The sequence below is a fragment of the Poecilia mexicana genome, unplaced genomic scaffold (assembly GCF_051168715.1).
Source record: "Poecilia mexicana isolate PSO_F unplaced genomic scaffold, ASM5116871v1 scaffold_11, whole genome shotgun sequence".
NCBI classification, from domain to species: Eukaryota; Metazoa; Chordata; class Actinopteri; order Cyprinodontiformes; family Poeciliidae; genus Poecilia; species Poecilia mexicana.
This window is the reverse complement of record NW_028263380.1, coordinates 20,443,386-20,457,138: the sequence shown is the minus strand read 5'-3', so window position 1 is coordinate 20,457,138 and position 13,753 is coordinate 20,443,386. Positions and strand designations below refer to the sequence as shown.

Genomic DNA, 13,753 nt, shown 5'->3' with positions numbered 1-13,753 from the left:
TAGGCTGTTGCTCATGGGGAGAGATATTTCAGTATCTAAAACTAATAGAAAAAATTTAAACAACCTACTTGCATACTGGATGTGGACTGTTGGATGTTAAATTCATGAGCAGTAAATTTTGTGCTAATTATCAATATTGAACCAAAGAAAGCAAGGCAGATGCAAGCCTTTAAAATTGTGAGGCTTTTTATGGGTCAAATAGACTCAAAAAATTGTTACAGCAGTAGTGCGAGGGGCCCAAACAATTTTTTTGTCAGGGGGCCCAAGATTTCTGGCAGCGCCCCTGGTCACATCTAAAAATTTCTCATACAGTGCCACTTGTCTTTGAGAAACGTAAAATCTTTTTGTAGTAACAATAGAAGACAACTGCAGCATAAAAGAGAAAAATACAACTAAGACAAAAGACACACTAAATTATTGGAGACAATAATAATCAAACATACTTTCTACAATCAAGAACAATCAATGAAAATTACTTTATAGTGAATATTAAAGATTTTTTTTTGTTTAATAGATATAATTGAGAATTGACAACCGTTAATGAAAATGTACACTTAGTGCATAACAGCACATTGTAATTTTGATTAAAAGTGTATTAAGGTAAACAACATCCACCCCTCACACTCTCTCTGTACAGGATAAATAATACAAATCAATCCTCAAGCCTTTGTGAGAATGTTCTGAAAGGAAGTCCACGTCCAATCAAACTCTGTTAATGCATCAATTACTCCCAGTGGGCCACAACGCTTCTTCAACTATCAGCATCAGTTCTGGCTCTGTGTGCTCAGCCCTCTGTGTAGCAGCCACTTGGAATAAAACAGCCAGATGCACAGTTACAAATGGATGTAATTCAATCTTGTAATTTCTTGTCATAGACATCATGAAAACTGCAGCATTAAATGAAAAAATACAGCATTATTGGACATGTTTAACTCAATATAATGATTTCCAAGGCTTAATCATTAAGAAATATAACTGGACGTGTCCTCAAGAGCCTTTTAAAAGAAGCATAAATCAAAATTAAAGCTGCAAACAGCATTGGAGGCCCTCACAGCTCAGCGCCGCTCTGGCCTTATTGAGATCGCTTGAGCTCCATCAGCGCCACTCGCTCACCACCGTGAACACTCTCATGCAGTTCCCACACTTGTCCAACATACGCTGATGTACCATCATGTTGTTCTGCTTCATTAAACACAGGTTGAAATCTGCATGAACCACAGAGTAAAGGGAAGAAAATCAGTGTGAAAACATGTGACTTCCTGTTGAATGGGGCAGGGGTTGTAGTGATGTCACTAATTGGCCATGTGATGTGATGAGCTCTGGTCTGTGATGATACAAATGAAGTTTGATGCACCTGGGAGCTTATGTGGGGATGTTATTCCACCTTGATGTTTCATGGCGAACGGTCAGACTTGAGGCTTAGCCACACCCACATGATTTGATGTACAATTATTTTTTATGTCCTGTCAAGATGTACATGTGTGCCGAATTTTATGATGGTCGGTCAAAGCATGGCTTGGGACTGATTTTGAAAATGATTCTAGGGGGCGCTGTGGAGGAATTAGGCCACACCCACCCAATATTGGACTGCATTCCTGTCAGGAGGTGGACGAGGATCGATCACAGTGAGTTTGGTCCAGCCAAACGTATGGCAGCGCCATGACCTGTCACTGCGCCGCACCGCCATTGCCACACCCTCCGCTGAAAACTTTTGGTGCTTTAAGGCAAGTGAGACCAACTTATCTGTCATCTGGCACAAGATCACCTTGATCAGGTCAAGCGGGTCAGAGATGGAGCTTTCCAAGGAATAAAAGTTACTTCCTGTTCAGAGGGGGAGGGGCTTGGATGACGTCAGACTATGACGACATAGGATCATCAGGGAACCAACCACAATCACTAATGCCAAGTTTGGTGCCAATTGGCAGCAAGCCAAAGTCATAACGTTTTATTTGCATTGGTGAGTACGCCAAATTCGCCGCTCTGCCACGCCACCTGAACATTTACAAAACTTTATTTTTTTGGTAACTTTTAAAGCCCCACCCCTTAACTGCATCCTGGCCAAGAAAGAAGCCAATAGGTCAAAATCCATAGGAGTTTGTTAAAGTTCAATGTGAGTAAAAGTGAAAAATGGGTCAAGGGCCAAAATTTGGCCCTTGACCCAAAATGGCCGCCTCCCTGTGCATTTTAGGGAGGCCGCCTCCCTGTGCATTTTAGGGGGAACCTCTAAGAGACTTTTTTGCCATCGTCTCTGTGTGTGGTTCTCCGGCTGCACAGCAGCACAGAGGAAGACTCTCCAGAGAATCATAAAATCTGCCCAGAAGACCATCGGCTGCTCTCTGCCTTCTCTCCAAGAACTCCACAGGTCGGCTGCCTCAGGAAAACTAAGAACATTTTAAAAGACTCCTCACACCAGGTCACAATTTGCTCCAACTGGCTGCAGATAGAGGAGCATTAAAACAAGGACAAAGAAGAACAGTTTTTACCCAGTAGCCATAAGGGCATTAAATGCCACCTAGAACAATTTATCACCCAGTTTTGTTATAATCCATGTCGTTTTATTGAATGTTTATATAATAACAATACAGTTTGTCATTATTTTTGCTGCAGAATATGCCAGAAAAAAAAACAAAGCATCAATAAAAATGTTTCACATCTCTACGAATCCAAATGTCAAGAACTAAATGATCACATTTAACAAATACAACAATTTCTCAGCTTTCTAGAAAATAAAATCCCTCCAGTCTTTAATTCTAGTTTAGGGCCGTTGTAAACAAATATTTTAGTAATCGAGAAATCTATCGACTATTCTTACGATTAATCAAGTAATCAGATACAAAAAAGATAAAAATAAAACATTGGTAAATCTAACATAACAGCAGTATTAGTATCACATATCAACATCAGTCCAATTTTTACAGTTGAGCTTCCCTAACAATAACATTTCTGTAGTTTAGAAAATTAACTTGTTACAATAATAGCTCACTTTACAAGTTAACCCGAGGAAAGTGTATATAAAATTCAGAAATTATATTCAATTCAATAAAGATGCAGGTTCACAAATACTAAAAAATGTTTATACTCCAGCTTTTGGTTTATGTATTGATCTTCAGTCAGTTTAATAGATGAACTCTCTCCTTGCCCAGACATTTATAGCTTTTGTGTTCATGTAAGCGACGGGATTTAACACCTTCGTTCGTCACACACAGAAACTCGTCTACCAGCTACGTGCCGCCACAATGAGCTCCACCACCATTTGTTGAGACCAGGATGATATAAAATAAATTTCCGATTCGTCCGTAAAGCAACACTTACATCATCTAATGCGCAGCCGCCCGCAGTGTTCAGTCTATCCGCTCACCTGTATAAATACTCCTGCAGCGCTTCCTCTTCCCCGCTGTTCGCTCTGAACCGCCACCAGGCAGCAGCTCTGGGAGGAGAAGACTACCAGGCATCACGCCAGTCATTTAAAGGATGTTAATTGGTCCCCCGAAAAACGACAGAGACCTGAACATCATTATCAATCAATAAAATCCTCAAGCCGAACTTGAAAACTGAACAGTATGCTGCTAACACTTAGCTTTCGTCAACAACTCAGGCGGAAGTGAGAGCTCTGTGCAACGCATGTAATAACCCAGCTGGAACATGGACCGCTAAATAATAAAATATAACTTAGTGAAGCTTCAAGGAAGATAAATTTTCCTCTAGAAATTTTAATAATCAAGGTATTTGAATCACTTGAGGAATCGTTTCAACCATATCTACTTTTTAACCAAATAAATTTTATAGTGAAACTCAACATAGGACACATATAGAAAAAAATTCTACGGCTCTTCACCAGTGAGTCATAATGTGCTGAGTTAAACTAACTTTGTGACGAAAACTTTTTCCATAGTTTACACATGAAAACAGCTTTTCACCGTTGTGAATCTTTATGTGACGAGTTAAAGTAAAGTTGTAACTAAATCCTTTTCCACAGGTCACACATGAAAACGGCTTTTCACCAGTGTGAATCATCATGTGCCGAGTTAAACCTAGTTTTATGCTAAAACTTTTTCCACAGTTCACACATGAAAACGGCTTTTCAGTCTTGTGAGTTATCATGTGTTTAGTTAAATCCTGTTTTATTCTAAAACTTTTACCACAGGTCACACATGAAAACGGCTTTTCACCTGTGTGAATCATCATGTGACGAGTTAACCCTTGTTTGTGATTAAAACATTTTCCACAGGTCACACATGAAAACGGTTTTTCACCAGTATGAGTTCTCATGTGAACATCAAAAGCAGATCTCCAAGCAAAACGTTTTTCACAGGTCTCACATGAGAAAGGTTTTCTTTTTTCCTGATTTTGGTTCTCAGCTTCAGCAGCTTCCTGAAAGATGACTTTGTTCCTGTTTGGTTCTGATTCAGTGTGGGATGTTTGCTCATCAACAGGAACCACCATGCAGGTATCAGTCTCCTGTTTTAACTCAAGTTGTTCTTCATCTGTACTGCAGTAAACTTCTTTCTCTTCCACTTTTATCTGCTGGTGTTCTAGATCCTCCCGTTCTTCTTTTATCTGCTGATCTTCTGGTTCTTCCTGTTCTTGTTTCACCTGCAGAGGTTCTAACTCCTCCCAGTCCAGAGTGGATCTCCTCTCCTGGTTATAAATGTTACACTGCAGGAAATCTGGAGAAGAAAACAGAGAAAAAGAGTAATTGTTAACTTTACTGAAGTAAATAAGAGAAATTGTTCATCGTTTACGACAGAAAATTTACAAAAAGAGAAAAAACCCACATCTAAAAATTCAAGAGCGTAGACAGAGAGACAGATCAGTCGACAAATCCAACTGACATTTGGAGAATTCTGAAATGAAGGGATTTAAAAAAATATATATTCCAAAACTAATTGTAGTGGGGATTATTGTTAATATTTAACACCAAATTTTATTATTTCAAGATATTATGTATTTGGAGCTATCATTTATTTTTATTTCTTTGAATTATGTTAACATTTTATTTTAGTCCACTTTATATCTTTGTACAAACATGAGTTTATTTGTAGGTTAATAATTGTTTAGATTTTGTTCTTGTGTTATTTACTTTTCTAAGTTAGAAGAAAATCAGTTTTACTCATTATGAAATTATTCATCTCATAACAGACACCCAAACTAATTCATGCATTATTGTTAATTAAAAGTACATTTTATTATTTTTAGGTATTATGTTTAAGGTATTATTTATTTTTTATTTATCATTCACTTTATATTTTGGTGGTTTATTTGTATGATAATTGTTTATTTTATTTATTGCTATTTACTTCTCTAAGGTAGACGGGAAGAACTGTGGGTCCATTTTCTGTCAGTATAGGTACTGGTACAGGACCAGCATGCACTGGGTTGGGCCTGTGGGTTTTGACCAGAGCAGGAGAGGAAACAATGAAAGTAGTGATGGTGAGATGAAGCTTCATGAAGCCCTGAGGAACTGCATCCAATCATTCGACTCCTGAGCCGATTTTTGGACATTTAACTTTTATCTACGTATGAAGCATCACCTCAGTGCAGCAGTGGTTTGTTGATAGAAGTTTTTTAGGATGTTTAGTTTGACAAACAATCTCCACTACAATTTATTGATTACAAATTGTTAAATTTTATAGCTTCTAACACAGCCATTTTTATTTTATGTTGCTAGGAGGAGAGCCGTAAAGAAGGTCACTGGCTCCATTTTCTCTCTACATAAATAAGCCATTCTCACAGCGTCATTGTGTTGTCTGCGTTCATTTACACGTTAACAAAACATTTATACGGGAGGGAAACGGTTACTAAAATGATCTTCATACAGAAAGCTTCTACATTTAGACATTAACCTTCATCCAAACGCCGGTGATTCCTACCTATTCGGTGTAAGATAATCCGGGGAGTCCGGGAGACTTCCTCCGACTTGACGGTTATTTCTTTAAACTCTGTGAAAGTTTCTTCAGCAGGATTAACTGCTCGTTGATAAACTCGTTTAAACTGGACTGAATATATTTTTAGAGAAACACTGAAACATTCAACTAAACAGACCACGTGCTGTCTTCTTCTTCTTCTTCTTCTTCTTCTTCTTCCTTTCTATTATTGTGGATCGCAAGCAACCTTAAGGTGCATACCGCCACCTACTGTACACGAGTGTGTAGCAACACTACTTTACATCTATTAAATTCTATTTTTTAATCTTGTATTTTGAATAAAAATCAAAAATGCTTTTCTTAATTTATAAATATCCATTATGTTTCCTTAATTTCCTAATATTTCTTTAAGACTCCATTCTTGACCTGTCCTTCCCACAATTCTTCTCAATTTCTTTCAGGTTCATGTTTTTCAGTTCAATACGTGTTCTACATTTTCTTTCTCTTCACACCCTTCATATTTATCATTATGTTTCCTCCCTATTAAATATAAAAAAATCATTTAAATATGATTAATCTGAACATTATTATTTCTTCCCTTCTGTTTCTCTGGGTAATATTTCTAATTTGTAATGGTGTGGAAACAAGACACGTTCTTGGATAACTCTGTGCATCTAATTTGACGTAGCACATCAAGTACAGCTAACCTAACGAGAGAAGGACCTCGCTGCAGCAAACAGAAAGGGGCGGGGACAGACCACTGTCAGTCTCATACCTTATTTGGAAATGGGACCATTGCATTCCGGAAATGAAGGGGGCGCTATTTCCTATATTATCCGCGGTCTTCCATTTTAATTTTCTTTTTAAATCTGTGATATAGCTTTATCTTTAGGAAGGAGTTTCTCTCTCAGCATGTATTTGAACTTCTCTCTTTTATTTACTTCAGCACAGCTCACAGTTTTTAACAATTTCCGTTGCTTTCTGTGTACTTTGAAATCTGCTCTTTTTTCGCATCTTTTCGGGCCTCTAGTGGCGTGGGGGTGGTAGCACAACTAATATAAATACATTACTAAATCAGAATACCGAAGTCTTTATTATTTATTATTAATTCTCGCATAAGGAGAACCGCAAAAGATTTTGATTTTCTTAAGCAAAGTAGAGCTAATTAAATGACATAAACAAGATCTGAAAGTGGTTCCAGTTTCACTCGATGGCCAACCTGTTGAAACTGTGGGAAGTTTTAAATACCTTGGATCATTCCAGGACAGTCAGCTCAATTTTGCTGAAAACACTGGCTACATTTTTAGGAAACATCACTCTATCTTTTAAGAAGAACCAATGATCTTGGGGTTACCTAACAAGTGCAACTTGTGCAAAACCTCTACTTAGTTAGAGGTAACATTAGCTAACAATACCTCTAGTTAACACTGAGTTAAAATGTTAAACCTTAAAAATTTAACTTAAGTTTTAACTCATCTCAAGTTTTAACTGTTGAGTGCTTTAGCTTTTCATCTCCTCAGCTGGTTTGGTCCCATGAGCTGCAGACAAACAGACAATCTTATAAGAATACTTTGAAGAGCAGGAAAAATAGTAGTAATAATAATAGTAATAGTAATAATAGTGGTGAAAACCAAAATCAACTCTGTCTAAACTGTTTAGAGCATCCATCCTCTTTTTTTCGTCAGTTTGAGCTCATGAAGGCGTTATTGTGTTCCTCTGGTAAATATAGAACATCTAGAAGTCATTCATTGACAGTGCAATAATTATTCTTAGCCAAACTAAATGATAACATTTACCTGTAGCATGCTAAGTGTTTACTTGATGCACAGATTGTTGATATTGTGATTCTATTAATGAGTTTTATTTTATTGTTTTAGAGTGAAAGAAAAATTTCCACCTTGGAAGACTAAATAATTTAATCATATTTTTTCCTATATATAGGACTCTACCAACAAAACAAAAATGTGGATTATTGCTTGCTTGGCTATTCGTCTGTGAACCTAATTAATTTATTCGTTATTGACTTTTGCTCAATTAAATTTCTTATGTATACATTGTATATGGTATTTTTTTATTGTTGTTGATAATGTTGTTTTTCATGTTTTATTTCTTTTCTTCCTCCTATAAGTGATGGAGATATGTAGATATTATTTATATATAAAGGTGTTGTTTATGTCACCTAATTAGCTTTACATCCTGAAGAAAAATATGATATTTTAGAAGATAATTTATCTTTCACGTTGCCAGAAATGGCGAAATTAACAGTAAATAATAAAGATGTTGTAGTATTCTCGTTTAGTGACATAATTATATTAGTTGTGTTACCACCCCCATGCCACTAGAGGCAGTAGTAGGCCCGAAAAGATGCGACTAAGAAGCTCTTTGCACCTAAGGCGTTGACGTCACATCTCCAGGAGCTAATGCGGCTCACTTTTTTCCGCTTTGAGTTTCCATGACTGGTAGAAAAGACTAAGTCGTATTTCAGATGCAAAAAAATAATACTATTAACATTGTTGTCTTCCTAATATAATGGGCTTTTAAGTTTTCGTTAATTTCCAAGCGATCCTGAATTAAGAAGATGGCTTGTAAATATCTGTCGCTACCAGCTAACGCCGCACAGCAAAGTTTGCAGCCTTCACTTCACTCCGGATCAGCCTAAAACTACCGGGGATACGGATGGTAAATAAAGGAGCCTCCCTGAGTTATTTCCATGGAATCACTTCTATATTCAGCCTGAAAGAGTTTATGGGAACGAGAGCAGACCAGAGCCAGACAGCCGAGCAACTGATCCGCCTGAACACACTGCTGTAAACACCGTCCTATCTGAGCTCTGAACAAGAAACATGCAAAGGTAATAAACCGAAATAACACGGAGACATGAAGCAACACGGTCATATTTTTCTAAAAGCAGCAACTTTGAACCTGAACAGCTGAAGCAGATCTCTGACACCAGAGCTGCGTTACTGTCAAGCTATGAGGCTTGTTGAGCTTCGTCAGGCTTCGGAAGTAAAAAGTCCGAACCGGAACCTCCCCTCTGACACTAACGACAATAAACACACATAATATACTTGAAAATAAGATAAATACATTGTCCGTTAGAATGTTTAGATACTTAAATAGCACATTTTACAAGAACAATGTCCGAGAATATTGCCTACTAGCATAAGCTAACGTTAATGTTAGCCACAAAGTTTAAGTAAAACTCACCTTCGTGTCAGTGAATGCATAACGAGGCGAACATCTTAAAACCTTTCTCCAGATGACTTGTTGGGGCTTCGGATCGATGTACAAACCTTGGCCAAGCCCTGAAAGCACCTATTGTAAAAGGCCATTTTCAATAGATCGGAAACAATCGAGCCGCTTTACCCCGAACGCGGAAGCTGAGGTGCAAAGAGCCCATTTGTTAAAAGCTGTGAGCTGCGTTGAAGTAAATAAAAAAGAGAAGTTTAAATACATGCTGAGAGTGAAACTCCTTCCTACAGATGAAGCTATATCACAGATTTCGAAAGAAAATTTAAATGGGAAAACGCGGATAATATAGGAAACAGCGCCTCCTTCACTTCAGGAGTGCAATGGTCCCATTCCCAAATGAGGTAAGAGACTGACAGTGATCCGTCCCCGCCCCTTTCTGTTTGCTGCAGGGAGGTGTGCTTGAACCGAACGAGCACAACGTCATTGTCCTTATCTAACATAATCTCGCTTGCTCCGCCTAGAGGCATGGAGTAGTATTACACAACACAACATTTCCTCCCTTGTTGAGGTTTAAAATTCCTCCAAAATATACGGTACTTGGACATAATTTGCTGAAGAGTACAACCTATTATCCACATGAATTTGAAAATTATCTGCATACTTGTAGTAACAGAAATATTTAACAAATGTACTAATAAAGATTACATAACCCTTTAATAGCTGTCTCAAATGGACCTACAATGTCAAATCCAAGTTTTTTCCATGGCCCATCTGACAGTGGTTACCCAATATGATGTAGCATTTAAGCTAACATTAGCTTTTGTTTAATTGGGACAAAAAAGCTAAGCTTAACTTACTGAATGGACTGAGTTAATATACAACATGCTATATGCTAACATACAGCAACATGGTAATGATAGAATTTAAGCTAATATTAGATTTTTAGCTAATTTTTTTTTTACCTAAAACTAAACCTCCCTTATTTAATGGGTTAAGTCATGTTAACCAACACGCTAGCGTAAGCCTACATGATATTGCTATTTAAGCTAGCAGTTTTCTTTTTGACAAATGTTAGCTTATACACTCTTATTACTGCACTATGGGTTAAAAGTTGTTGCTCTCTTTAATCCTAAAATTATTCAATATATATTATACTTTACCTTTGTAACCTTGATTCTGCACTTGAACTCAAATATTTCTGCATATTTCAGCAGTAGCGTTCAGCATTTTCAAAGGAAATGCAAGTGATCAAGTGACTTTGTAAGAACTTACTCAAACTTATATCTGTATGCGTAGAGATTAAATTAGTTTCAACTTCAAAAAAGATAGTGATCTTTAATAGAAAACAGCCACAGCAGAAAATAGAAAAAATATACAACTAAGACAAGCAACACAACAAATTAATGGAGAATGGAGACAATAATCACACATACTTTGTACAATTAAGAACAATCAACAAAGGAAAAAAATCTTTAAATTGAATATTACATTTTCTCAGTAAAAGGGCAGGTTAATTTTTTTTTGAAAAGCTTAGACTGGTTAATATAATTTGGAACAAATAACAGCATCAGTTTCAGTCTAGTTTTGCTTTAAAGAAAAACCTATCAAATAATTTTTTAATACAGTAAATTTCGAAGTGTAAAACAATTAGTGAAAATCTACAATTAGTGCACAACAGCACATTTTATTTTGGATTAAAAATGTATTAAAGTAAATCTCATTCACCTCACTCATTCTCTCCATTCAGAATAATACAAATCAATCCTTCAAGTTCATATTGTACATCTTAAAGTATCCAAATGTCAAGAACCAAATGATCACATTTCACAAATTAGAAAATTAAACAATTTTATAGACAAGAAAACCCTCCAGTGTATAATTCCAGTTTTCATCTAAATGGCTTTTATAGTGAATCTCAACATAAGACATATATGGAAAATAGTTCTACAGCTCTTCACCTGTGACGCCTGATGTGCTGAATTAAACTAACTTTGTGACGAAAACCTTTTCCACAGAACACACATGGAAACGGCTTTTCACCAGTGTGAATCAACATGTGCTGAGTTAAATCGTGTTTTCGACTAAAACTTTTTCCACAGTTCCCACATGACAACGGCTTGTCACCATTGTGATTCATCATGTGCAGAGTTAAATTCTGTTTTTGATTAAAACCTTTTCCACAGTTCACACATGAAAACGGCTTTTCACCACTGTGAATCATCATGTGCCGAGTTAAATGATGTTTTCGACTAAAACCTTTTCCACAGTTCACACATGAAAACGGCTTTTCACCACTGTGAATCATTATGTGCTGAGTTAAATGCTGTTTTTGACAAAAACTTTTTCCACAGGTGACACATGAAAACGGCTTTTCATCACTGTGACTCATCATGTGCCGAGTTAAATCCCGTTTTCGACTAAAACCTTTTCCACAGTTCACACATGAAAACGGCTTTTCACCAGTGTGAGTTCTCATGTGAGCATCAAAAGCACATTTGAAAGGGAAACGCTTTTCACAGGTCACACATGAGAAAGGTTTGCTTCTTTCCGGATTTTGGTTCTCGGCTTCAGCAGCTTCCTGGAAAATGACTTGGTTCCTGTTTGGTTCTGATTCAATGTGAGATGTTTGCTCATCAACAGGAACCACCATGCAGGTATCAGTCTCCTGTTTTAACTCAATCTGTTCTTCACCCTGACTGCAGTAAACTTCTTTCTCTTCCACTTTTATCTGCTGATGTTCTAGATCCTCCTGTTCTTCTTTTATCTGATGATGTTCTGGTTCTTCCTGTTCTTGTTTCACCTGCAGAGGTTCTAACTCCTCCTGCTTACATAGCTCCTCCTTATAAATGTTATGTTGCAGGCAATCTGGACAAGAAAACAGAAAAATAGAAGAATTGTTAACTTTATTAAAGTAAATGGGGGGAAGACTTTCATTGTTTATTACAGAAATTACAAAATGACCAAATTAAAAAAAAAATCCCTTTTACTCATTATTAAATTATTCATCTCATAACAGACAGACAAACTAATTTAGGCATTATTGTTAATTAAAAGTACATTTTATAATTTTTAGGCATTTCTTATGTTGAAAGCATTCTTTATTTTTATTTATCATTCACTTTATATTTTGGTGGTTTATTTGTATGATAATTGTTTATTTTATTCATTATTTACTTCTCTAAGGTAGACAGAAAGAACTGTGAGTCCATTTTCTATAAGTGTATGAACTGGTACAGGACCAGCATGCACTGGGTTGGGCCTGTGGTTTTCCACCAGAGCAGGAGAGGAAACCAAAAACAACGACAAGTTTGATCTTTATTTGCTCACCATATTGGATAATAATAAACCATAAAAGGCACCTTCTAGTTGTTTGAACATTGGATTTCTTTTGCCTGCGTATTACATTGCATTGCTTATTGCAATCTAAAAATATATGCTGTACTGTTTCCATTTGTTCACAACAAGAACCTGTATTATGTTTATTAATTATTTTAAGAATACTATTTAATCCTGTATGTCCAAATCTTATTCTGGATATAATATCTTCTTTTTTAATTCTATTAACTTTCCTAAATTCTCCAACTTTTTGAATACTATAATAAAACCTAGCACTACCTCCTGTATCGCATTGCTTTTGCCATTTGTTCTTAATATGCATTTTTATAATATGCTTTATCTAATTTTTACTTATTTTAATATTTAAATCAACTATTTTATTTTTTGCAGCACTTTTAGCAAAACTACCAGCCGACTCATTTCCTACCACACCACTATGGGCAGAAATCAGTACTAGTTCAAACTGAGATACATAATTTTTAATCCCGAAAACTGAGTGAACCCCTTGATTCTGAAGTTACGTGTTAAATACTTATTAACGCTTGAATCTGAACAAATTATAACCGTTTCCTCTCACACTTCTGTATATACTATCAATTTATGGTATTCTTTTATTTCTCATGATATTTAAATCTGGAATTACAAAAGATATGCCTACTTTAACATTTTACTAATTTCTACACTTAATGAATTTATCGGTTTACTTAAACATTAACCTTCATCCAAACGCTGGTGTTTCCTACCTATCCGGTGTAAAATAATCCGGGGAGTCCGGGAGAAATCCAGCAGTCTGCGCTGATCATCCATCTCTTCCTCCGACTTGACGATGATTCCTTTAAACTCCGTTAATGTTTCTTCAGCAGCAGTTAACCGCTCGTTGATAAACTCGCTTAGAGAAAAACTCGAACATTAAACAAAGCAGCGCCATCTTTTCCCTCTTCCTCCTCTTTCTCTTCTGCTTCCGGGTTTTATGACTGTCCGCATTCATATTGTTGCATTGCCGCCACCTTCTGGATCATACGAGCATCACATCTACATATTTGTCATACAGTGCGAGAGATTGGTGACTGGGGATGATTCTGGCAGCAGCATATTGCTCATTTATGGGGTTCTTACAGGCTGAGCTACCAGCCAGTACCGGCTGGTGGCTCAGCAGGTTCTTACCAGACACCAGGGTTACTGGCCTGTGGTAGCCTTGGGTTTTTTGGGGCGTTTTGGATCATTTCAGTGCAACAAAAACACAAAAAGAGGAAATCTGTAATGGGTTTGCACTATAGAGATGCAATATTTAACCCATAGTGCATTCATCACTGTACTATAGTATAAATGTCATTACTCTCTTTAATCCTAAAATTATTCAA

At 36.6% G+C, this 13,753-nt stretch overlaps 1 protein-coding gene across 2 annotated transcripts; it reads right to left on the bottom strand.

Moving 5' to 3' along the window:
* Nucleotides 1-2,533: 2,533 nt before the first annotated feature.
* Nucleotides 2,534-13,388, bottom strand: LOC106921587 (uncharacterized). Of its 2 annotated transcripts, none has more exons than XM_088009889.1 (2): nt 13,136-13,388; nt 2,534-4,667 (listed from the first exon to the last, which is right to left on the bottom strand). In XM_088009889.1, exons 1-2 carry the CDS (start codon nt 13,197-13,199, stop codon nt 3,832-3,834), a joined length of 900 nt encoding a protein of 299 aa, XP_087866015.1. In that variant the 5' UTR covers nt 13,200-13,388; the 3' UTR covers nt 2,534-3,831. The 2 variants fall into 2 exon arrangements, with proteins under 2 accessions (XP_087866015.1, XP_087866014.1); XM_088009888.1 differs by lacking the exon at nt 2,534-4,667 and adding an exon at nt 10,372-11,921 and having other exon boundaries at nt 13,136-13,385.
* Nucleotides 13,389-13,753: the final 365 nt, after the last annotated feature.

Excerpts from the sequence above, each read along its gene's own strand:
- LOC106921587 (XM_088009888.1), bottom strand. The coding sequence starts at position 13,199 with ATGGATGATCAGCGCAGACTGCTGGATTTCTCCCGGACTCCCCGGATT. Across the intron at positions 11,922-13,135 it reads GATTATTTTACACCGGATAG|ATTGCCTGCAACATAACATT; the intron begins GTAGGAAACACC and ends TTTCTTGTCCAG.